We start from the raw sequence: 26127 nt of genomic DNA, 5'->3' as shown, positions 1-26127 counted from the left end.
TCTGAAACTGATTTTTCTGTGTATAGACCTGTATAGGGGAAGTAGGAGGAGCAGCTGTTAGGAGCAAAAGGGGATGGAAGAGCTTGAACAGGAAAACATGTGAAGGGCAAGAGAATGAAGAAGAAATCAGAGGAAGGGACTGAGAGAGAGAACTTTCAGGTGAGGGAATCTAGTATTTGACATTTTTCAAAAATGATTGCCATTATGCTATATAGTGAAATGGCAGCAGCCAGGCAGAACAGACTGAAAAGCATATAATTACCTGTAACTGCAAGAGTGAATTACACTGACCTTATTTTAAGGTGGCTAACAACATGCTTTGCAAAGGATAATCTTAAAAACATGGCTCAGTGTCTGTTCTGTAGTACATGTTCATATAAAAAATCCAGTAGTATTCTAGATGCACTCATGATTGGCAGACAGTGATCATTATCAAGATCCTTCAGTCATTGTTAAGGAGGGTTTGTCTACTATCAGGACATTAAAACCCAAATAGATTTGGTGAACAAATATTAGCATCAGTACTAAACATCCAAGTATTCATATGGCATTTATTATTTTTAAAAAGATTGTTAAGACTGAAACAATATATTTATAATATTACTCTTACAATATGAAAATTATTCAGGACTTCCTCACACATTACATTAAGGGGTACAGTGCCTCACTAAGAGGGTGCCGCAGCATATTATACCACTTTGCATAGCTTAATACATGAATGTGCAGGAGTGAGGTACATGTAATAAGCTGCCACGCTATTTTTGGACTTCCTACTAGTCAGTTATAACCGCTAAAGAATCCATTTCAAGTATGTGAGTGCTGAAAAGGGGGAAAGCTTTTAAATCAGGTAATTGCACACTCCTGAACATTCATCTATTAAGGGAACAGTGACATAATATTGTATATTGCAATACAATACCCTTGCTGTATAAGTCCTTCGGCATGTACACTTGCTGAGGCCATGCATTTTATTTACAATACACTTGATGCAAACCGCTTCCTTTACTGTAATATACAGTATTTCTTTCGTCCTGTTGGATTAATTTGCTTTTCAGTAGAAAAGTCATCCATGATTTCCCAACAGATAACTTTTCCTGCTCCCCTATATGGCTCAGTTGAAAGTTCATTTTCTAAGCAGTCACCATAAATATTTCCCCAGTACCTTAACACCACTAAGATCGGCCAATCTATAACTGAATACACAATGTATTCAGGGCAGCATAGTTCATGAAAACAAAGGTACTTGGATATATTTTAAAATAGCTCACCAATTCAGCAGTTACCTGCAATTTAAGGTAACAGTTATAAATTCACAGCTTCCAACATCACCCACCAACATTGCCCAGAACACAGAAGCATATAAGGAAAAACAAGTATGTTTTCCTCTTCATCAAGTTATCTCATTCCGTTTTCTTCTGCCTTCTTGAGGCATAAAGAGTTCCTAACATTGAAGACCTGCCTTGTTAGGTCACGCTACTGTCAGGTATTGATGATAGAAGAGCCCAAAAAGGCTTGTGGAAAAAAGGCAAGCAGCAATCCACCAGGTGAGGAAGGACAGGAGTCCCCTGAATAGGAGTGGAGTGAAAATGTTCTTCAGGCTAGCCAGTGCCACTGTTAGCTGTATAACATTTGCCTTCATCTTCCCATCCTCAGAGGAAGATTCAGAGTTTGCTGAACGGCTCAGTGGATTGCTCTCCACTGATAAGTCTGAAGGTGATTCCGAATAAATGCCCCAGGAATAGTTTCCTAGAGAAAAACAAACAATCAACATGTCAAGATTCAGAGACTCTTCACTCGAGCTTTTAAAGGTACCTGTTTATGAGCAATGATATGACTGATGTCACATATTGTAAAAAGCAGAATCTAGTTTGAAGGACAGAAGAAAATGGCTGCCATGTGAATTTGGACATTTCACAGTAAAAACATGAAACCCTTTGTTCTCTTTTGTTATTACTTTGTTGTGTGAAAAGCCTCAATGAAGAGAAGGAAATAAATATGACTGCCATATGGATTTTAGGATATTTTAAAGCATGGGACCCTCCTGATATATGTGTGCTCCTCACATACATCTCAGTGTTATACATTTCTATGCCAAGGCCAGTAGAACATTAAATTCTTTCAACTGTTTTTCACCATGAACTTTCCTGATCACAGGCTATGTTATATATGGACATCTTGCCAGGCATTCTAGGATCAAAAACAGAGGAAGGAACTAAGATGACAGAGACATGGAGGAATGCATGATGTGCATTCATAGCTGTATTTTGTCCTACAACCTCTTCTCAAAACCCAAAACTAAGATCTACAGAGCCTTGACAAGCAGGACATTTGTGAATAACTTGTTTTTATTTAAGAATTCTTACCTAAAGTTTTCAAAAGAAGAGTCATATGAAGCAGCATAACCAGAGGTGCCACATACTGGAGGGCAATTATACAGAGGTAATAAAATACCCTGGCCACCTGAAGACAACAACAAAAAAGGATAATTCAGTGTACACCATATGATACCATGATTTTCATAGAAGTTATGATAGCCAGAAGTAAAACCAACAAAGAAACTTTGCCTGACACTATAATATGTATCAGATACAGGCTGGATCCACATATCCTTCTGTGGAGGCAGGGTAGTAAGCTATCTCTGAAAATGCTGCTTTCCTCAAAAGATGAGGAATCTTACTCAGTAGATTGTAACATAGACTGAAGCATCTTTCATGAATGCCATCTGATCTTCTTCAATTTTCCGTTTCTACTTCAGTTTCCTGCTCTCTAGTGTATTCTACTCAGCAAACCTTACATTTTTTAGGAACACTTTCAGTAGGTTGGAGAAGAAAGGGCAGAAAAGTCAGCATCGACCTTCCACACTCTGAAATCTGGATCCAACCCGATTTTAGCAATTTTATTAATGATTCCATTCTAAAAATCATTTTCTAATCTTAAATTTGTCCCAAGCAATTCTGAAATATGAGTTTACATACAGAATATGTTTCCCCTTTATTTTCTTGTTAGTTAGTAATACTTCCTGAAAACAAATGAACAGAAAACCATTTGGATCTCCTCACTGGTATCGGAGAGAAAACCATTTCTCCAAGTAGAACACACAGAGCAGTCAAGTTGCCAATTTCCATTATCATTTTGGCCTGTCAGCTATTTGCACTGACAACCAAATTCAAACCTACTATGTAAGTGCTTCCATTATCCCATTAAAATAGGAAAGGTAGAGATTCTAAAGTTTTCTTCAGATGTAATCTCCACCTTTAATCTATCCAAACTGAGAGCAGTTAAGTATTCCCCCACTTTGAATTGCCTATATGATATCACCACATAATCACACATTATGTAATTCTAGATTGGTGAACATCCCTAAAGGACAAATTAAGCCAAAATGAATGGATATAATTGAAGCTGTAGATGATAAACAATTGCCATGAACATCAGCAAGAGGCATATTTTATTTCCCATATCACATTCTATTTTCCTAAAGTACTCCTAAACATTTGTCTTTTAATGTTCAGTACAGTCCTAAACTCTCCCTTTTAGAAATCTGTTTCTTCTCTAGAATGGCAAGGGAAGTTATGCCCAGTCCCACTTAGATGAATATTTAGCTATTGTATTGTTCTGAAATGTGATACTTAACACATACACATAGCTTTAAAGAACAAGATAGTTTAGAAGGAAAACCAGTAGAGAATGAGAGTAATATTCCTCAGGGCTAGTGAAAAATGAATTAAGTAGTGCCACGATTTCTTAGATTTAAAATATGTGAAGAATCAGTGTTATGGTTTCTGGATTCTCTTCAGATTCTACTTCAGACTACAAAAAATGTTTTATCCTATGCTCAAGCATCAAAACATCATTTCCTTCTACGTACTATTATTGTTTGAGAGGCTTACCATTTTCTGCACTTCTACTGTACTTATTCTTCCAACTTCCTTTTTCATTTGATCCACAGATTTCTGTGCTAAATTCAGATAGGCTTGGAGATGACTGCGCATCATGGCTAACCTCAAAGCACACATGAGAATTATTATCCACAACCTAATAGTATCAAATGTAGCTTCTGACATTCTGTAGATTAAAAAAGGAACATGATTTTCAGAGGTTATTCACAACTGTACGAACAAAAAAATCCTATTTTTTACAAGATGCCAAAAATACTAAAAGGAACAAAAAGCCATTCTAAATTCTGTCACAGAGTAAGAGAGGACTTTTAATAATACACACTCTCAACTTTGCAAACACTATGGACATATGTGGAGATGCTAATGATTATGTATTTTGTGAGGAGTGGGAGTAGACGGCAGAGAATGAACAGATGAATGAATGGATGCACGAGTGTGCAAACCTGTGAGAAAAATGAATAGCTGGAATATGGTTAAATGAAGAAAAGGAAAGGAATGCATTTCTCTCTGTGTGTGAGAAAAATAATAATTTAATGAAGGGAGATATAGACAGAAGACATGGCCATCTCACAGTGCCATTATATTTCTCTCAAGCATATTCCCACCAAAGAGATGTTCCTCTATATTTGATACACTAAGCTTAAAAACCAAGGCACAGGCTGTCTTTTTCTCCATCAATACAGCTAAAATTGTATTACTTTTCGGCATACAGAGGCAACAACATTGTCCAATATAGGTTTTCAAAAGCAGCTTACAAAGGCACACTCTCTTTTCCCAGTGGTGGATTCATTATGTAGTCCTTGGTAATGGGCTTTACCCACAATAAGACCATAAGCAAAGGTGCCAGGAAGTTTATGTGCAGCAGGGTTCTGAAATATCAAGAAACAAAATTGGTACATTATAACTCTTACAGAAAAATCTGTTATTGACGTCCCAAACTACCATATGTTGAAAGTAAGAAAAACAGATTATCAACCAGTTTATTACATGTCTACTCCAATAAGAATATTCTGCAACACTACAGAGGCTTTGTAGTAGGAATGCAGAGGTATGCAACGGCTAAGCAAGTTACAGCTATAACGATAGGTAGCTTAATGAAAGGCCAGCAATCAAGTTCAAAAACCATTAAAAGAACTGAAACAGTTCTAATTCAAACATTATACAGTAACAGATCTGTTAACTGGTTGGCGAAGAAGAAAACCTGATAAGTCAATTTGGACAGCAAACTAAATGGAATAATCCAAGTGTTCGTTCCGTCAGTATAATCCACTGAATCAATGGGAACTTTATACATCACCCCTCATATAAGTTCTGTTGATTTCACAGATTTACTTGTAGATAATGCAGGTGACATAAGAAAGTAACTCTTCCTTTGGGTTATATGTGTAAATGTGGCCATGTAGACCAAGTAACAATGCTAGAGATAAGTTCTGGCCACCTTCTTTCTGTGAGTATATCTGATAATTAAACCAAGCCTTCTTCAATGTGAATAACGAAGACATTTTACAGAAAAAGGCTATGCCTTTGTGTGATATATGATGGTATTTTATGTGTTATGTTTAATAATGTTTAATGTTTTATCAGGGGAGGGTTAATTTTGATGTTTTATACTATTTTTTATCGAGGGCATTGAATTGTTGCCAACACTGTTAACTGCCCTAAGTCCCCTTCGGGGTTGAGAAGGGCAGTATATAAATACCACAAAATAAATAAATAAATAGACCTAGGCTGACCAGCCAATTCCATCCCTGTCGGCACATCCTCCTAGATGGCTTTATAGCAGTCCTTCTCATCCCTTGTTCAGTCCTCAATCCCTTTTCCAGAATTTGGCAGCAATGTTGCTTACTACTTTAGGTACTTTAGGAAATACTTTGTTATTTCTGTTAAGTATGCTAAAACATATCTCTAGAATCTCAGCTTCTCACCTCAATTTGTAGTTTGTGTCAGTTTCTTAAAATTGCACAGACCATTGTGCTTCTGCTATGGCAGTCCGCTTGATGACAGATATCCGCTATCTAAATGCTCACCTTTAAATACCTGGGCATAATCTTATTTCTTTACATATCTTTTTAATGCAAAATACAACACCTTTTAGTTCCTCTCCTCCTTTATTCTCCCCCCCTTCATACAATGTTCAGAAAACATCAACTGGCAGTTTGGTTGGAAAAATAGAATAGTGCTGCATGAAAAAAATCAATAATAGCAGAGCAGAGCTATTTACATAATTTTGCTTACTGGGTGATTTTTTCTGTTGTTAAACTCAAAGCATCCAGATGCATCTGAGCCAATCTCAATCCAGGGAATGTTAAAAAAGCACCAATAAGGGAACAAAGAATAGCCAGGAAGAATTTGAATGTTACTTTAGAAACAGGACCCCTGGAGAAAAACAAACAAGAAAGAGTTATTGTTTTATTTTTTAACACTTTAATGATATGGGACTAGAGTATCAGCATACTTAAAAGAAACATTTTCAAAAAAACCAAAAGGTTTGGTGGATTAAGGGGAAATGGTTTGTTTTTATTAAATTTTCAAATCTGTGGTCTCTGATACTTGTTTTGCTTTACAGCCTGACACCAATTAACAGTATCATTTTAGAAAGCCACATATTATCTCCAGTTGTTACAACAATTAAAAGCGTTAACAGGTTTCTTGATAACAAATACTTGTGATAGGAGACATTGACTACTGTAAAAGGGTCTGCACTGTTAATATTATTCAGTTCTTCATGTTGTATTCAATTATTCCAGTTTTCCAGCACAGCAGACAGCACTGGTGAAATGGATTTCTCCTCTTTTGCCCATTACCTCCCTCACAACCCACAAATCTATCCTTCTGAACTGGGGCTCCTTCAAAGGAAGGGCAGAATTTGGGGAAGGAGCAAAAAAAGGGTCATCACATGAATGGAAGTTCATTTGCATAAGATGGGATCTAGTCCATTAGGTTATGAGCTGCTACTATCAGATGTACTGTTGCGCCCTCAAAGGAGATTACACTGTACTCTCCAAAAAAATCCTTCCACATAATTCCGTATTTAGAAGAATACAACAGGGATGTGAAAAGTTAAGTCCATACAACACATGTGTCCCCTAAACCTGGTTTTTGTTGCTTCCTGGCTCCCTTGGTATAATTTCTTTTTTTATTATTTAAAAAAATGCATATGTGGAAAGGGAGGAGGGCAAGTCAAATTCCTCACTGTCTTTAAAATCATGTAAGCAACACAAAAGGAGAGCATGGGTAACATTTTAACACAAAAATGCCACAACACTCTTGTGCTTTATACTTACTTGGATTCTAAACCTTGCTTTTCAAAAAACTGCACAGCACTTTCTGAAAAATTTGAGAAGCCTGCAGAGGGGGGAATTGTAGAAGGTAAGCATAGAACTAACACTGAACCCAGAACCCAGTTGCAGCACCCACTTTGTATAATGGCCCATAATGTGAGCAGCTATACGTTTCCCAGAGGTCTGCAGTGGCAAAGAAGAAAGGAAGGCAACATTATAACATTAGGAAGAGGGGGAGGCTGCTTCTCCAAGCAGTCTATTTCTCCTATGGCTGGCCTTGTGATGGAGGCATAGAGAAAACTCTGGAAAGGCCGGCTTGGACAGTCATCTGTCCGGTAGGAAAGGTGATTGTCCAAGCCAGTCTTCCCAGAGCACATTGCTTCTGAACATATATCACCTGTCGCCATGGTAGGCAGCTTAGATATCTCCTCCTGAAAATGACAACTTGCTTCCTTCACTGTTTCTGTGCCCATAGCCTTTTCCATGCTATATCATTGCTTATGCTGATGTAATTCTCAAAAGAATCTCTATCCAAATATTTTAGAATTTGTTATCAAATGTATGGCCATTTTTAATTCATTAATCAGTATACATCAATTTACTTATGAACAAGCTGCAATTTTGAAGGCATCCCTTCATTATCTCTATATTTCATAAATATCTGTATTAACTCTTTAAGAGAGCAAGTCACACTGAATAGAAATCAATAGCTAAGAACTCACTCATCTTGTAGTTCTGAAAACAACCTAAGCATAAACAATTTTCAGAAAACATTTTACAGGTCACATACAATGATGGGGAAAGGTTTAAGAAATCAAAATCAAAACAAGTTGAAAAGATGGAAAAAGTAAACAAAACAACAACAATTATGTATAGAATTGTGCACTTTTAAAGCTATTACCTGATTCAAGTCCAAATTCTAAATAGTTTTCTGTTACTATCAGAATTGTCATGGCTTTAACAAAGAAAAAGAAGCCAAAGGTTACACAGACTGATCTTTCACCACCTTCTTCGACCTTGAAGTAATGAGTGGTTAATGAGAACAATATTTTGCTACATAAGAAGAGTCAAGGGAAAAAAGTAGTTTCGGCCTAGCCTAGATAAGCTATCAATTTTAATTAAATTCTAAATCCAAATGCCAAAATACTATACAGGCAGTGTTATAAACATCTGACTTACAAAAAAGTCAGTTACAAATGGGAGTAGGACAACTGAAAGAGTTATTATGAGGAAAGGGTGTCTCCGCTGCAGCTTTATTACCTTATTTCCAAAGCAAGCCAAATTTTTCAAAATCCAATTATCACAGGGACAAAAAGTGAGGTGAAATTTTCTGAATAGGGGCACAGACAGGAAAACGAAGACCACAGGGGTGTTAACCTTTCCTATGATATCCAATGCTATAAAATATATATATTTGGCGAGAGTTACAGTTTAAAAATGTACCTGTTCCAACTTATAAACAAATTCAACTTAAGAACAAACTAACAGAACCTATCTTGTTCGTGACTTGGGTACTGCCTGTCTATGTTAGCTATATAGGGTAAATTATATTTCAGGGAGTCAGGAGTATCAGTGAATTGCAACACAATGGATGTGTTTAAATACAACAGCTCTCATTACAGGCAATATTAAACGGATGTCCAAAAAATGAGACAACTAGTACTATAGGTCCAAAGGGAATCGGGCTGGAAAAAAGCAATGCTAAAATTTCAGCTAGGCCATTTCTGTTTACAATGAGACAACTTCAAAAAGCAGTGCAGGGCATAGAAAAAGGAAATTGTTTGAAGAGGGCGGTAATAGAAAAATCAGACATAGGGCACTTAGAATAGCTCTTTTGATCCCAACTACAACATGGAAATAAATTCAATTTGAAAGGCCTACTACCAAGGCCTTGTTCAGAAATCAAGTATAAGATGAGGCATCATAACTACATTTGATTTCTCTTTCATTCAATTATATTCAAGACTTTTATATCAAATACCAAAAATTCAGTAGCAAGTAAGCAAACTTTGCTCAGTTGGATATTTAATTAATTTCACTTACTAAAGGACACTGAGAATTAAACAGATCTATTAGCTAATTATGAGTTTCAGTGTTTCTTATCTGAAGTTACACAACTGAGCAGCTTCATTTGCAAAGGCTGAACACAAAAAAGTAATGTTAAACCATGATCACAGTCTTTTTTCTTCTTCTCTCATTAATCACACTAGTATCACTTCCAAAAGACTAACATACTTTAAATGATAAAATAAAGACTTCTTTCTGTTATTGAAAATCAATAGAAACCTTCAGAACACTGACTGCTAATCAATTAGTGCAGATGTACAGCAATGAAATTAGACAAGTCTTTTAATACAAAGTCAGTGGTCAATGAGTTCAAACAAGTACATATATGAACTCCACCAGAAACCGCAACTCCAGTTTTCACTGTCATACATAGAATCTGTATTCAGGAATTAGATTTATGGTTTGGAATGTTTAAACATTGTTTTATAGCCTGAAGTAGGTGAACGATGACAAATTAACACTGACGAACCCTAGCTTTCATTACTAGGGTCTCTTAATGCAGCTGCCTGAAGCACTGGCTCTAAAAGCATGGGTTACTTTAATTATATATTCTAAAATACACAAACAATAGAAAGGTGCCCCCCGTGCCCACCCCCAGTTAACAACACTGTATTTTAGCATAGAGCAGGGATTTCAGCTCCCACAATATCTTACTACTGGATGGGAGATGTGATTAAAAAACAGAAGGAATCCTTTCCCATCCACTTCAGAGCTCTCCAAACCCATAAACCTTGAGAAAGAAAGAAAAAACTGACAGAAATGAGCCAAAATGGCATCTGAAAGCAACACTTCATCGTATCAAACACACAGAAATGGTGTGAGCCATGACAGCATTAGGGAATGGCCATTTCTTAAACAGAATTACACCAATGGACCCTAATCATAAGCTTCAAGCAATTATCAAGATAAATTTGACTGCACTCATTGGTGTTCAAATAGTACTAATATGTTTATTTTATCTTTCTTTTAACAAACTAATAATTTGAAATAATTTCCTAAAGTTTTTGAGAAGTTTTTAGGGCGATGGAGCTACCATATTAGGAAAACTTTGCAAAGATGACTGCAAATAACTGAAGTGGTTGTTAATAAGCAAGCAATGGCTTCCTTAGCTTCCTGTGTTTCTATATTATTTAATCTTTAAAAATGCACAAGAGTGCAGACCGAAGATAGAAACGGATGTTTATTCATTTATTTAAAATATGTATATCTAACAACTTCCCTGAAAACATTTAACAATATTTGTCACCACCACCCCATATTCCACAGATTAAATCCTGCCATTTTAAAAAGATTTTTGCCAAGCTTTTCTCTTTGACAGTAAAGCTACAGATAACCAGAGGCTGGCACATGCTGCGATCTTTTTACAAAGGAAAAGAAAAGTGCTATATATAGCTTACTGCTGGGGGTACTCTTCTACAATAGCTATCTGCACCTTTTAGTATATGGCATTTATAGGTATGACTTTTGCTGCATGCTGTGCCATATAGCCAGCTGTATACAGAAACCCTAATTTTATTGCAGCTCAGTTATTTAGTCCACATTTATATTTAGATTCAAATGAGAAAAAAACGCACATAGAACTGCTATGTTGGAATCCCATTTTTAGCACGTAATGATTTAGTACCTCATAACATTCCCTATGCAAATAATTACAAAACAAGCTGTAGGGCAAGATTTTGAAATCATGCCCTTGACAGATATACAGTCCACAAACAAGGACAGTTTTACAACATATCATACTATTGTTTAGTTAACTTGCTTTAACAATAAGGACATTAAAGCCAACTATCAGCATCTTGCAGTAACTCTGGGGGTAATCTTGATTCCTAGGACTATAAATATGTTTTATGCAACTTGCGTCAGCAACCAAATGTTATCATAAGAAATATTTATCAGTCTCTCAGTAGCAATGACTATCATTACAACTAGGCAGAAGAATATATTTGAAAAGAATGTATTGTGAGCACAAGAGCCAGCCAGATGAAGGATGCTGCTTCTAGAAAGCCTGCAAAAATGACCCTCTTTTATAATGTGGTGTGTTTGTATAATGGGAAAGAATATCATTGACCACTGACTTGGCATGGGATACTCAACAACTCTGCAAGGCACAATCAGCATATGCGAGACAGTGTAAGCATTCTTTAGACATTTGTTTCAACACTAGTCCTTCATAATAGTTAAGCAAAGGAAATTTATATTTACTGCAGAAAAGCTATTTAAGTATTATTACACACATAATAAAATAACGTATAAATAATTAAGACTGGGGTGGCCTTACACATGTAATTGGGACTCCAACTCAAATTAGCCCTAGCAAGCATGGCCAATGGTCAGACAGGATGCCATCTGCAGGTCAAGAACATCCACTTGCCGACAGCATCCCTTATCACTGTTCTACAGGAATGGTTTCATAATATTCCTATGTTACAATTTTTAAAAAATGTTTCCTAAGGCTTTTACAGACTGCTAGGCCAGCAATGGATTCAAACTGCAGGAAAAAAGATTCCACCTAAACATTAGGAAGAACTTCCTGACAGTAAGAGCTGTTCAGCAGTTGAAAATACTCTCCTTTTCTGGAGGTTTTAAAGCAGAAGCTGAATGGCCATTTCTTGGGAGTGTTTGTGCTTTTCCTGCAAACCAGGAGGTTGGACTGGATGGCCCTTGTGGTCCTGTTCAACTCTATGATTCTATCTTCTTTGATGAACAGATTAGCCAAAGCAAAGGATACATTGCAAAAGCCAGAACAAGCAGACACCAAACAATGCTGATATTCATTTCTTGTGAGGGCTTCATCCAACTGTAGTAGGCTTCAGTTACCAAATACACCACTGTAGCTGCAACTGTGAAGTCCACCAGCCACTGATATTCAGGAAAATAATGCAAAGCTGAAACAGAAAATTGTTGTTTTACATTAATTAAGTACACACACAAAATTTTCAAACATTACATCTACAACGGATGCTTTACATGTTCTAGAAAGTTTGTTCATATCTAAAATGGCTGTATTGTGGGGTTTTTTTTAATGTACACCCATCCAGGTTTAGACTGCTGGGAAGGCAAATTAAAAAGAGAAGTAAATACAATGCATCGGCTATAGCCATAATATTTTTGATAAGAGGAAATGCTGCAATCACATTATGTTAATAAAATGTGTTCATTCATATGAACATTCTACACAAAGTTAAACCAATGCTCTATGTGGTATAACATTGTCCAAAGAGAGTTCTTGTCTGGGTCTCAAAAAGAACTTATATCAGGACAACTTCTTCTTCTCCTTCTCCTTCTCCTTCTCCTTTTACAAAGTATCAAAAATTGGCTTTGGATCCTGGCCATGTAAAGCATGTCCTCTAATATAAAGTTACCAAAACCATTTTAACATCAGAATGACCAGTTTAAAAAAAATAAATTTAGTTTTTCAATGTATAGGAATACATAATGTTGAATTCAGGGCATTAATATTTGCTGAAACCTTAACAAGCCAAACAAGCAAGAATTATGTATCTCTTATGTAATACGACTGGAATATTCAGATGAATTAAACATTTAGCAGAATCAAATGAAAAACTTTGGCTTAAGAAGTAAGATTCCCACACTGTGACACTTGCAAATAAAAATACTTCCACCTAACCGAAGGATTTGTCAATGAGTTGTCTTTTTCAAGACTGCAAACATGGAGAAAAGGAGGGGAAGGTACTAACGGCAAAGAAAAAAAATATTTATGACTCCAATAATGAGTGGTACTAGCAAGGAACATAAGGATGGGGAAATCCAATATCTACTTTGTACCTATTAAACTCCTACCTAAATCATGATAGAGCATTTCATGTTGCCTGATTTTATTTATTTCTTTAGATCCACTATGAAAACTGAGTGTACATCCTATGTATGTAAAGTGTGTATGAATCCTGAATCTTTTTTCTCTGTGTATTAATCATGAAATGTCCTAGTTTCACAGAAAAACAAATATTTTCAATATAGCAGGATTTATAACTCCTTTCATTATGATAAATTTAGAAAAATTCAAAATTGTAACATTATATATTATATTGTGGTCACATCTTCTTACCTAATGCATCTATTTCAGTGATAGTTTTTGTCTCCAGACGAAGATCAATGTCCTTAGGAATGGTTAATGGTTTATTTTCAATGTGACCATTGTATTTCCTGTAGAAGCACACAGATATTAAAAACCACACCAAGGTTGTCTCAACTCCTACGTATACAGTGTGATCAAAGCTACCAAATTATTAATTCAAAGTAAGACTTAAATATATAATCTGAGTCACAGAAGAACAACCCCCCCCCCCCAAATTTGTGCAGAAAAATATTGGAAAGTAGGCCGAACATAAAGTACTGTTTTCATGAAAAGACAGGAGGCAGCAGAGGAAGTAGTACCAAGCCTGGGCTAGAGGCATACAGCGAGGCAAACATTCTTCAGCCTCATCTGCTCCGCTAACATGTAAATGCAGCAATAGTATGTGTGTGTGTGTGTGTGTATATCTCTCTATATAAAAATCAAAGTCTGTTTGTCTATACCACAAAGGCTGTTGCTAGGTGAAGGACTGGCCCTCTGTGATGTCACTGGATTAGTGGTTGCCAAGTGAAGTGGCCCTCTGTGATGTCACCGGGAAAGAAAGGTGACTTGTATATGTGGAAAAGGGAGAAATAGCTACAAAGAAAGCCATGTTGCCATGGAGACATTGTGAGGTAGGCTCTCTCAGCTGGAGAAGGGAGGAAAGGGGAGGGATGGAAAGATAAATAAAGGAATGGAGAAGGAAGGGACGGAGAACAAGAAAAAGGAGTGAAGGAAGAAAGAAAGGGAGAAGCAAAGAATGGAGACTAGAGGGACAGAGAGAAAGAGATTTATTGGAACCTGCCTGAGAAGCAGTTTCAGAGCAACAGCTGAGAGGGTGGCAAGACCCAGGTGCCACGCTGACACTCTTAGGTATTGTGATGTGGCAGGCCCATGCTCCCTAGAGGCAATGGATAATGAAGAATGCTCACTTCTTGGTGAAGTTGCCACTACGTCCCCTTGGAGCCTAATGCTTTTACATGCCAGAAGTTTGTAAATGGAGAATAGAACATGTTCAAAGACCTTATAAAATTGATAGAGATAGCAAACACAGCCTACAGTTGGAAAACAGGTTGAAAAAGGAATTCCTTGTCCAATTTGTTTTCCTACCTATCTTTCTTGCTTTTCCCTTTTTGTTGTTTTCCTGCAAGGATACGTAGCTCTTCTTCTGTGGGATGGAGGTACCATCGCAAACTAAAACATATCAATGAAAAAGGCGTAAAAATTACAATTTTCAACAGACTGCACATCCAAATACTCCCTTTTCAATTACAGTAGAGTCTCACTTATCCAACACTTGCTTATCCAACTTTCTGGATTATCCAACGCATTTTTGTAGTCAATATTTTCAATACATCGTGATATTCATAAATACAGTAATTACTACATAGCATTACTGTGTATTGAACTACTTTTTCTGTCAAATTTGTTGTATAACATAATGTTTTGGTGCTTAATTTGTAAAATCATTTGATGTTTAATAGGCTTCTCCTTAATCTCTCATTATCCAACATATTCGTTTATCCAACGTTCTGTCGGCCCGTTTACGTTGGATAAGCGAGACTCTACTGTAGCAAAATTTTTCTATATATTACCTTCTAGTATGTAGGCCCAATAATAAGAAACAGTTTATATAACGGGACTATTACAGCTGCTGGATGTCTTCAGGACATTTCCAATTTATGGCAACACTATCACAGAGGTTTTTTTTTAGTAAGATTTGTTCAAAAGGGTTTGCCTTTGCCTTCTTCTGAGGCTGAGAGTGCGACCTGTCAAAGGTCACCTAGTGGACTTCTATGGCCAAGAGTCATAGTCCAACAGTCAAACCACTACAACATGCTGGTTGTCTGTACTTGGATTAGTTTTGTATGTGTAAATCTATAAATAATTTGAGACCAACATGCATAGAAAACATTAATAGAAGTTCCTTTAAAAATATTAGCAGCTCAATTGACAAAATTCAAACTTAATTTTAAAGGCATTCAATAACTAAGAAAGCTTCTTTCTGGTTCCTGGGGATAGAGTATCCACATTCTTTTCCCTCTCAGCTTCAAGATGTCTATCTACTGACCCATTTTCTGTATTTCTCTTCTATCAAAAAACTACTGGAACCAACACTACCCATTCTAAAATCAGATTAAAATTGGAGAAGAAAGGATAGCTAAGGTATAACTATTTGCATATCCTATTATTTACAGTAATGACGTTGGACAGACATCAGGAATGGCTACCAGCAACAGTCTAGATGTCTACTATGGCACAGAATTAGGAAGAGAAAATTTCTAATCCTAACATCCCACCTCTTTCAAAGCAATCGAAACCAGCCTAAAACTTATATCCTGAACTTCCAGGATGTGAAAACCAGTAGTCATTTCTCAGTCTATTTTGGGTCCCAGCAGTTCGCCATCCCTGAGTTAAACTATATGACACCATTGCAATTTCTAATATTCTATTTCCATCAGACATTCATGAGCTGTTGTTAAATTCTTGAAGGATTCTATAAAAAACAGCAAGGAGGCTATTATAACATTTAGCAATCTCTCTTTCTATACTTTACTTCCATATGTCTTCTCTGGTGAACAACGATATGGATTGAAAAGCAGTTACTGGGAAAGAGTGACAAGCCCACACAATCCTATGCATTTCCTACCCAGTCAACCAGCTCTCAAGAATTGTTCAGTATATCTAAGATTCACTCATCAGTTCTTGTTGAAACAGAAATTTACATTGAATATAAAGGCCATCAATTATGTGTTAATGATGCTGTAATACAGTAGGAACTATATATGTGTAAGTCTAAAAATTATACTAAAACAAATCCCCTCCAAAAAAATAACAGGTCAATTTATCAAACTGTCAATGTATATACCATATCTCAACTGTTATCAAGAAGTAGAGTGGTGAAAGCTTAGTCTGTTTTGGGAAAATCTTTTTTAAAAACCACTGCTCTATCCCTCTGTTTTCTTGAATGCATGGGCAGGAAATGAAAATGGCAGCCAGGAGCAGCTGACATTTCTCCCTCTGCAGAATGACCTTCAACCTATCCATGAGTCATATAAAAATCCATAGTTTTGGTCCCCAAACATGTTGTCAGTTTATACATGGGTTGCCTTATACATGGGAATCTGTGGTGCGTGTGGCATTCTTAAATCAGCATATTAATTTATTTCTTATTCTGGAAATTCAGAACATTTATACTAACAGAAAAGTACCAAACAGAAGATAGTGTTTCTAAAATATGACTCCTCTTTATGAACTCTTTCTTGATAAAGGTATGTACTTAAAGAACACACTCAGATAGAAATTCATGACTAATCCTGAAGACTTTGGGGACTAGCTGGTAGCTAAAATATAGTTGTTGTTTAAAAAAAAGAAAGAAGAAAAATTAAGGAACATGGGGAATTTAATTATCTTGAATGTTATTTTAAAGTTACTAAGGAATTTGTCACAAATAGTATGGTTGTCACTAATCATTATTTTGTTCTGAATAAGCTATCTCCTTTTTTTCTAATTTAAACTCTGATTTTCATCAATATAAGGTATAATTGTTAATTATAGGTACAGCTATGCAAGAAATATATTTGCACATTATTTAAGTACTTAAACAAAAGATTGTTTCTGCAAAAATGAACATAGCACCTGTCAAGAAGTCTACTACATCAATGCATAATGCTAATCTTTAGATGAGACTTCAAATGATTTAAAGCTACCATTCTATTGAGGACTCAACTTTCCAGATCTACCCATCACTGTAATTTGTATCCAGACAAGCTTAGACATATGATACAATAGGGCAATTACAACAAGGAGTCCTAGGACACCTTATGGTCTTATCAAATTTATTATGGTGTAAGCTTTCATGGGCCAGAATCCATTTTGTCAGATATTCAATTTGTTCCTCTTATCTTACCTGCCACTACAGAGAAGCCACCGGGCCAGAGAGTAGTGAGGTATGATCTTCTGTATAATACTAGCCATCACCATGGTAACCACCAGCTGCACACCTATCACACCCTGTGGAAGAATACGCAGGTTAAAAATGCCGAAGAAACTTTGCTCTTTCGAAGCCTGATTTCCACAACAGCTCTAAAATGAAATTTTATATGCCACAATTTTATTGTAACTGAATTTATGTTAATTAAATCCAATCTTCTTGGAAAGGCATTGATGAAGGTTTCAAAAATATGGCCTTTTAAGGAATAAGCCTACACATTTACCTGTTCGTTCACTGCAGCCATTCCAAAAACATCCGCAGATTACATAAATGCTGACATTACTTTTTTAAAATGTATATATTTTTAAAGGACACTGTACTGTATTTGACTGAAAGGCATCAGTCCAAGGGCCAACCCAGACACTAAGGGTGCATCTGCACTGTAGAATTAATGCAGTTCGACATAATTTTCACTGCCATGGCTCAATACTAGGAAATCATGGGAGTAATTGTTTTACAAGATGCCAGAGTGCTCATGCCTCACGAAACTACGACTCCCAGGATTCCATAACATTGAGCCATGACAGTTAAAGTGGTGTCAAACTGTATTAATTATACAGTGGATATGCAGTCCAACCCACCGGATCAATTGGGCAAGGCTTGCAGTTCATCACTGCTCTGCAACAATTGTTTGAAGGTTTATCTCTGTTCTTAACACGCATTTTGGAAATGTGTAACCAAGCAACATACTTCTGAGACACATGCCCAGTACACCTGGAGACGAATTCTCTCTGGCCAGACAAAATACCAGCCTATACTAGCTCTTTAAGAAAATAATGCCATTATTTATCTGTAGCTTCTACCTGTGGCTTGTAATGGTTCAGGTCCTGCTTATCTTTGTGACCATATCTCCCTCTATAAACCAGCAAGCTGTAAGATTTGCTGGGGAGGCCCTTCTCTCCCGCCTCTGTCACAAGCACGGTTGGTGGGGACAAGGGAGAGGGGCCTTCTCATTGGTTGTGCCCCCCCCCTCCCGGCTCTGGAACTCTCTCCCAGGGCGATTAGATTAGCCCTTACTTTGTCCACTTTCTGCAAAGACTTGAAAATTCAGATGTTCCAATGTGCCTATGAATAACAGTTTAGGTCCCGACTATGACAGCCCAGCCTTAATTTATTGGTTTGGTTTTCCTACTCTTTGATTCCAGACCTGGCCGTATTGTTTTGCATTCTGCACAAGCTTTGCCCTTCCGTCTCAAATCTGAACATGCCCACTTTCTCCATTTACTGGTTGTGATGTTGATGATGTATGTTATGGTGTTGTTACTTTTCCGGTTTAAATATTGTAATTATATTGTTTATATTTATATGTTTTTAATTATGTAACTCTGAATACCATGTTTACACTGGGCTTGGTCCCCATGTAAGCCACCCCAAATCCCTTCGGGAAGATGGTGCCGGGTTGTAAGAATAATTATATATTATATTATTATTATTATTATTATTATTATTATTATTATTATTATTACTTTTCATACAAAAAACATATGTAGCATTTACACTTTTAAGATCAGAATGTTCTGTTTCCAGGGGACTATCAGAAAAGAAGGTCTAATGAAATAAGCCATGTATTCATTAAGCAGTAAATTGTTTTAATGCTACTGAACCACACCTGAAGCAAAAGGAAGAGGCAAGGAATATTATTCTTATTCTTATTCCTTGTAAAACATAACCAGGGGTTCCAAATCAACTTTTGTGGATTGGAAATAGTGAAGATGTATGTGAGAGTTCCTTTTATCTCACATCTTTCTATACAAAAACCAATTACTGCAAAGGATAATTGTATACTTCTTTATTTCTACCTAATTGCATGGCATGACAACAGTTGGCTATTCACCAGAGAGGTTAGTCTTGAAAAATCTTCATTATAAATCTTACTTCAGTTCATCCCTCATTCTGTATATCACTTTCTTCAACTTAAAGCAGGTGTGAAAAAGTGACAGTGCCCAAATCATCCTCCAATGATTGAGTATTATACAATTGGGAGTAACAGACACAAAAGAGGGATGATGCTCTGAAACCAACCTATCATTAAATGAACTATCTATCATACTATTGAGCTAACAAAGGACTGAACATGCAAAAACAAATGAAGCAACTATTTAGGGGTCAGAGCTGTAGGAAAATAATTCAAACAGTAGAAAATGAAAGTTCTAAAAAATAAGCTAAAAATAAGCTAATGAAGATGCAACATCAGATATACATACGTGTGTGTGTATATCTGATGACATAGTAGATGAAGAAAGCACAAATAATCCAAACCAATGGACAGTGCAAATGTTTTCTGTAATCATTGACCAGTAATATCTGAAAATGGTCAAGTCAGGAGTAGCATTATACAATTCCGTATTTTCTTGAAAATAAGCTTTAATTTTCTAAATGTTTCTTAAGCACTTCAGAGGTTGTTAGCACTAGCAAACAATTCTGTGTTTATAAGCTGTAATACTTCTGAGAAGCAGTGTACGTAACTTGCTGCAACGATGCTTCAACCACAATGTGTCATTGCTGCCATGCTGGCTCTGTGTAGCACTGTCATTTGTTCCACATAAGAAGTGGTCAGTGATATGTCAACACTGTACAATGCATAATCATTCACTCTAATAAAGATTAGTGAAAGTACAAGAAAAGTAGATGTTCAATTTTGCAAGCGTAAAGAATTTAAATTGGACAGGTCTGGCATCTTAGGACTAATATGGTATGCTGAAGATCAGGATACACTGGAGGAAAAGAAAAAATTAAATTATCCCAATTGGAAAGTAATTTGTTCACCATCCAGTTCTAAACACTATTACAGAACACAATGACAGTCTTCCCACTAAGAGGCACTTGACATTGGATAAGGAAACTGGATTGCATCAGCGATTCACATCATAAACATATGAAGTATGCCAGAGAGATGGCACTCCCTTAAACTTCTGCCACCACCATCCTAAAACAGATGGTCAATTACTACATAACGAAGTCCAACAAACTTATCTGTCCACAACCCAAGGCTGTAATTAAAGATTACTTAAAGTTAAATCATACTTAAAATTAAAAGAGACACATCACTGTGCTAGCATATCTCCCCCTTCAGCTCAGAAGAGAAAGCATGCTAGACAATTAAGCAAACTGCCTTTCTTTCCTCTTGGCTTCTGTAGTTACAATCATTGCTTCCACTAGATTCAGTATATATCCGTTCGTCTTGCTATAAAACAATGGCAGCTACTCAACACCAAGTTTAGAAAATAAAGTACCCAAAGCCAATGTCATGACATGCTATTTTGTGTTCCACAGTCTCTTGTCATGCACATCACGATCAATGTTACACTACACTCTAGGACAAGCCCCAACCTTCACTTCAAACAGAGATCCAGGAAAAAAATGAGGATCAGCCCCAGATTTTGATAGCAATCTCTATCCCTCAACCAAGTTTCAAGATGGTAGCTCTTTAAATAGTGCATTAACAAGTTGCTTGTATGTACATGCATGCCTTCAACTTTCCTATTGACTTATAGCAACCTCATAAATTTAACACGACTTTCTTAGGTAAGGGACATGCAAAGGTGGTTTTGCCAGTATCTTCTTCTAAAATGTTTGTTCTTGTGTGACTTCAAATTGTTTCCAACTTATGGTGACCATAAGATGAAACTATCACAGGGTTTTCTTGGAGAAATATTTCAATGAGGGTTTGCCTTTGCTCTCCTCTGAGGCTGAGAGAGTACATCTGCCCTAGGTCACCCAGGTTGTCATTGCTGCACTATTTACATATTTGATACAGATATGTGTCCTTTATGCCATTTATCCCAAGGCAGAGTGTATTTGATAAAACTATACAAATTCATAAAAAACAGAAGTAACAAATGAACAACAAAATGAACCCAATATACAATTAGAAAACATCAGTTAACATAGTACAGTCCTTTAATTTCCATGTTTAAAACTCTAACATCCTTCCAATAATTTTTTAAAACATGAATTGGTAACTTTCCTGAAAATATCTCAACCTAATTCAATATTATTATTAATAATAAAATACTGTACACCATTTCCCCTTCTTAAGCCAGGGTTAAAAAAAAAAAAACACAGATGCCAGGTGTACAAAAATGCTTTCCTTTGCTGTCACCTACTGAATGGTAGTAGCATTCAAAAATGAGTTTCAGTTGAAGATCTCAGTGCACAGAAAAGCTAATATCAAAGACAATCTTTAAGGAATCTGTGATGGGATTAGACCTTGAAATGAGCCTAGAAATATAATTTAAAATGAGAGAAATGTCATTATATTAACCTGTCCTAGTTCAAAATCACAGCTTCTGCATTTTGAACTAACCACAGTTTATCTTCAAGGAACTCCTACAGGCAAGTTATTGCAACAATCCAAACAGGTTGGTGTCAAAATGTGGTCCAACGTTGCCAGATTATATCCAGGTGAGGCTGCAATTGTAAAACTACCTCCTGCATCAGAGAAACTCCCTGCCACAACTGGCAGAACTGCATTCCCAAGCATTGTACCTGGTCTTCCACAGGGGCTGTAACTCAAACCAGAGTATGTTTAACTTCCCTTCTAAGAAGGAGGTTTAAATAAAGAGAATCTGAATTTGTGCAGCCAATCACTCAAGCAAAATTCTCAATAAAAAGAGCTGGAATTCTAAGTACAAAACCTGAATAGTTTATATTTAGGAGTGTTTCTATGACCACTTCCTTCAAGGTAGCAAAGACCACCACTTCCTGAAAAGAGGCATTAAATAACTTTAGGATCAAGCCTATCAAGACCTTTTTTAAAATTACTGAAACATAAAAAGGGTTGAGCACTGAAGTGGTAGGTTACATCCCTCTGAGAACCTTGTCTACATCTCTAGGTACAGCAACAGAAAACAATGCAGTACTTTCTGCATGCATTTAATGAACAATTTCAAATATAAATCTAAGAGTTTGTCTACAAATGGCTTGACTGATACCCCAAGTCTCACTGGGACATCCAAGGACTTCTGGTCAACAATGCTGGGTAAAACCCATTAACATTAATTTACTTTGGATTAGAAGCTGGGAAATGCTCCAGAGCTTTGGCAGAATCCCAGAGCAGCATGGCACTTTGGGTTTGATGTGGACACCTGGGTTGACTCTGAACTGCCCCACTGTCCACATGGCCTGGCACCACCATCCCCTTTTTGTGTTTTCCATGGAGCAGAGAAAATGGAATAGATTGGTCCTGTGTTGCCCTCTCACCACCAGAGCAGATGGCCCAAGTGCTCTGGATTGTTCCTCATCATTGGCTATCATCTTTGGCGATATCAGCAAAGGCATCTGTGTGACCAGGGAGCAGGTGGAGGATGACTTGGGATACTCTCTGGAGCTCTGTGTCAACTTGGCAATGGCAAAAGAGGACCACTACGGTAAAGTGACAACCATGCTGTGGGATGCAGACAGGGAGTGGATCCACTCTTGGGCATAAACTAGAGTACTGCTATTCCAGACCAGACTTGAATTAAATGGCTTACATACATAAGCCCTAAAGCATAGTAGATGTCACCAATTTAATTCTCAGAAATTTTGCAAGTACATTACAGAAATAGGGTGTTTCCAAAAGATGTGCCTGATTTGAAATCACTTGGTAAAGGTAAAAGTTTTCCCCTGACATTAAGTCTAGTCATGTCCGACTCTGGGGGTTGGTGATCATCTCCATTTCTAAGCCGAAGAGCCGGCTTAGACACCTCCAAGGTCATGTGGCCGGCATCACTGCATGGAGTGCCGTTACCTTTCCACTGGAGCGGTACCTATTGATCTACTCACATTTGCATGTTTTCGAACTGCTAGGTTGGCAGAAGTTGGGGCTAACAGCGGGTGCTCACTCAGCTCTCCGGATATGAACCTGCAACCTTTCGGTCCACAAGTTCAGTAGCTCAGTGCTTTAACACACTGCGCCACCAGGGGCTCCTTGAGATCACTATATATTTGTAATTATGAACTGGCCATGAATGAAATGCTTACCATTTGAAAGGGTGGCAAAATGAGTTTTAAACTATTACCACTAGATACTTCTCCCAGTGCACAAACAACCCTAGCCTCAGTCATTCATATTATGGTGACCCTACAACATAAAGTCTAATGAGATTTTCTCCATTTGCAGAATTATTTTTTAGATTTGATTCTGGCTTACAATAGTGAAAAAAACTTGATAACTCATTAAACCATTTGTAACTTTTTATGTAATTGTAACATGTTGCTATTGAAAAAAAATATGCTGCTTTGAAATTTGGTTCATTATTTTGAAACAGCCTGTAGTTCAGTGGGGAAAGGTCAAAATGTGTGTATGATGTCCCAGCTAGGTCCAACCTGGCAGAAACAGGAGATTGTGCTTGATTCCTCCTACAGCTAAAAGGTTAAAGATAAAAGGAGGGTCAAAATTTGAAAAGTCAAACTTGAAAGGTTTTTTTGGGATTATATATACAGGTTATTTGTGCATGCATTATTCACAAGCAGCATTTGGGACCCATACCCAAATTTCTATAAACCTTTAAGAATGCACTTTTAGAATGATAAACAACCCTACATGGTCATGATCCATCAAATAGGATGGGTTACACAAGCATTTTCCTTCCTTTCTGAACTCAAAATACAGGTGATCTTAAAACTTTTTAAAGCAATGTCAGTAGTGCTGATTAAGCCAAGTTAGAAATTCTTGTTCACCAAAATACTGGTAAATCACAAAGTTTACCAGACAGCAAACATGACTTTACTGTTTACAAAAACTATTTATATTGGCTATATCTATTCTATGTTATAATAACACTGTGTAACACTTTTTTATTCCTGGATTATAAATGTCATTTCCTAATTGGTTCTATCATAAAAAAAACATTTTAAAGGTTTATTAAACTGCAAAAACTTTGTTTTTACAGGACATCCTGCAGCACATTTAACAAGAGTCAAATTATAAGAGGACTTCTAGGAAATGACTTATTTTGCTTATTCAAGGGCAAGAAAATTGATTGTATAAACGTGACTTAATATTTATTTAAGGAACAGCACTTGCTTTGAAAAGAATTTGACATTTACATTGTAACAATATCTAGAGACCAGCTGGTCTGGAGTTACATTATATTAGTATAATGTTTCTAGATAAGCATAGGGCAGTTGACAAAGTAGATTAAATATGAAGGACAGACAGAAAGCATGAAAATCAAGATTAACAAGGAGAAGTACGTGCAAGTAACTAAATGGTAAATGGAACCAAAGTGGCTACCTCTTCAAAAACTGGGGGGGAAATCACTACAGTTCAGGACCTGCTTATCTCTGTGATCGCCTCCTCCCCTATGAACCCACATGGGCCTTGAGATCTTCTGGGGAGGCCATTATTGCGCTCTCGCCTCTGTCTCAGGTGTGGTTGGTGGGGACGAGGGAGAGGGACTTCTCGGTGGTAGCCCCTTGGCTCTGGAACTCCCTCCCCAGGGAAATAAGACTGGCCCCTTCCCTGTCCACTTTTCATAAGCACCTTAAAACGTGGCTGTTTCAATCCGCCGCCTTCGAATAAATTGTTCCAGTCAGATGTTTAACTTGTTATAAATGCTCCACTTTATCAATTTCCCTCATTCTTGTTGATTTTTAATTCTTTAATGGAGCCCCCGGTGGCGTAGTGGATTAAAGTCTTGTGACTTGAAGGTTGGGTTGCTGACCTGAAGGCTGCCAGGTTCAAATCCAACCCAGGGAGAGCGTGGGTTGGATCCCTCTATCAGCTCCAGCTCCGTGCGGGGACATGAGAGAAACCTCCCACAAAGATGGTAAAAACATCAAAACATCCGGGCATCCCCTGGGCAACGTCCTTGCAGACGGCCAATTCTCTGACTCCAGAAGCGATCTGGAGTTTCTCAAGTTGCTCCTGACACGAAAAAAAATTCTTTAATGAGACTTCCTTGCCTTCCCTGATCACCCCTTTATTATTTCCTCGAGCATCACGCAGAGTCTGTACAAGCCCACCCCTACACATTCCGTACTATGTTTGAGTTCTAGCATTTGATATGTTCTATGCTGTTTTATATTGTCTTATATTGTTTTTATTGTTTTATATTGTTTTAAATTATTAATTGTATTTTAATGTATGTTGATGTTGGGCTTGTCCCCATGTGAGCCTCCCCGAGTCCCCTTGGGGAGATGGGAGCAGGATATAAAAATAAAGTTATTATTATTGTTATTATTAAAAACAATAAAAAAAATCACTACAGCACAATTATTGTGTGTTTGGGACCAGTATCCTCAATTTCATTTATCCACGTTTTACAAACTACATATGTCCTCCCATGACACTGTCTAAGTTCTCTAGGTATTCTTGAGCCCGAATCTCTTCATATCAATAGTGTTTACTATTATCCATGGTTCTGCATATTCATACTAAGTTTGGGAATGTATCCTACATGGACATGGGGTCATACTGTATTTTGTAAAAAATAAATTTAGCACTCTTGCGCAAATTTGCCATACTACGTTCGAGACTTAGTAGGAAAGCAAAAATGCAGCATTAGGAGCTTCTGTAAGTTCAGAACCTCAGGACTGGATAACAAAGTTTTCCATACCTACAAAACTTACATACTATTGATTCTCCATCATGAGAAGGTGTTATTTTCATTAAGGGCTACATTCTTTGATGTGTATGAAGCACAGGAAATGTAGAACAGGGCTGAAAGAATTTGGCTGAAACCAGTTCACTGTCTACTGCACAGTTAACTGCCCAAAGACGGACAATTGCACCTATCAGAGCAACAAAATGATCTCATACAGAGGACTCCTGAACATAGGCTAAGGGTGGCAGCAAGCAGGACTGAAAACTACAGGTTGTCCTCTTCA

General features: G+C 37.0%; 1 protein-coding gene across 3 annotated transcripts in view; it reads right to left on the bottom strand.

The window, feature by feature from the left end:
* Positions 1–531: 531 nt before the first annotated feature.
* Positions 532–26127, bottom strand: part of tmem161b (transmembrane protein 161B) — a 34878-nt gene continuing 9282 nt past the window's right edge. Inside the window, exons 2-12 of one of the 3 annotated variants that reach the window (XM_008103012.3) lie at positions 17230–17333; positions 14430–14513; positions 13314–13411; positions 11976–12132; positions 8082–8233; positions 7184–7244; positions 6135–6275; positions 4655–4768; positions 3891–4065; positions 2364–2460; positions 532–1746 (exon numbers count right to left, since the gene is read on the bottom strand). In XM_008103012.3, coding sequence (XP_008101219.2) covers positions 1469–1746; positions 2364–2460; positions 3891–4065; positions 4655–4768; positions 6135–6275; positions 7184–7244; positions 8082–8233; positions 11976–12132; positions 13314–13411; positions 14430–14513; positions 17230–17333 — 1461 coding nt within the window. In that variant the 3' untranslated portion in view covers positions 532–1468. Of the gene's footprint in view, positions 1747–2363; positions 2461–3890; positions 4066–4654; positions 4769–6134; positions 6276–7183; positions 7245–8081; positions 8234–11975; positions 12133–13313; positions 13412–13642; positions 13739–14429; positions 14514–17229; positions 17334–26127 lie in introns of those variants that run through there. The other 2 variants (XM_008103013.3, XM_062972270.1) reach the window with 2 other exon arrangements.

This window comes from Anolis carolinensis, chromosome 2 (genome assembly GCF_035594765.1).
Source record: "Anolis carolinensis isolate JA03-04 chromosome 2, rAnoCar3.1.pri, whole genome shotgun sequence".
Lineage (NCBI taxonomy): Eukaryota > Metazoa > Chordata > Lepidosauria > Squamata > Dactyloidae > Anolis > Anolis carolinensis.
Note: the sequence above shows the minus strand (reverse complement) of the source record. Positions and strands in the feature narration are given on the sequence as shown.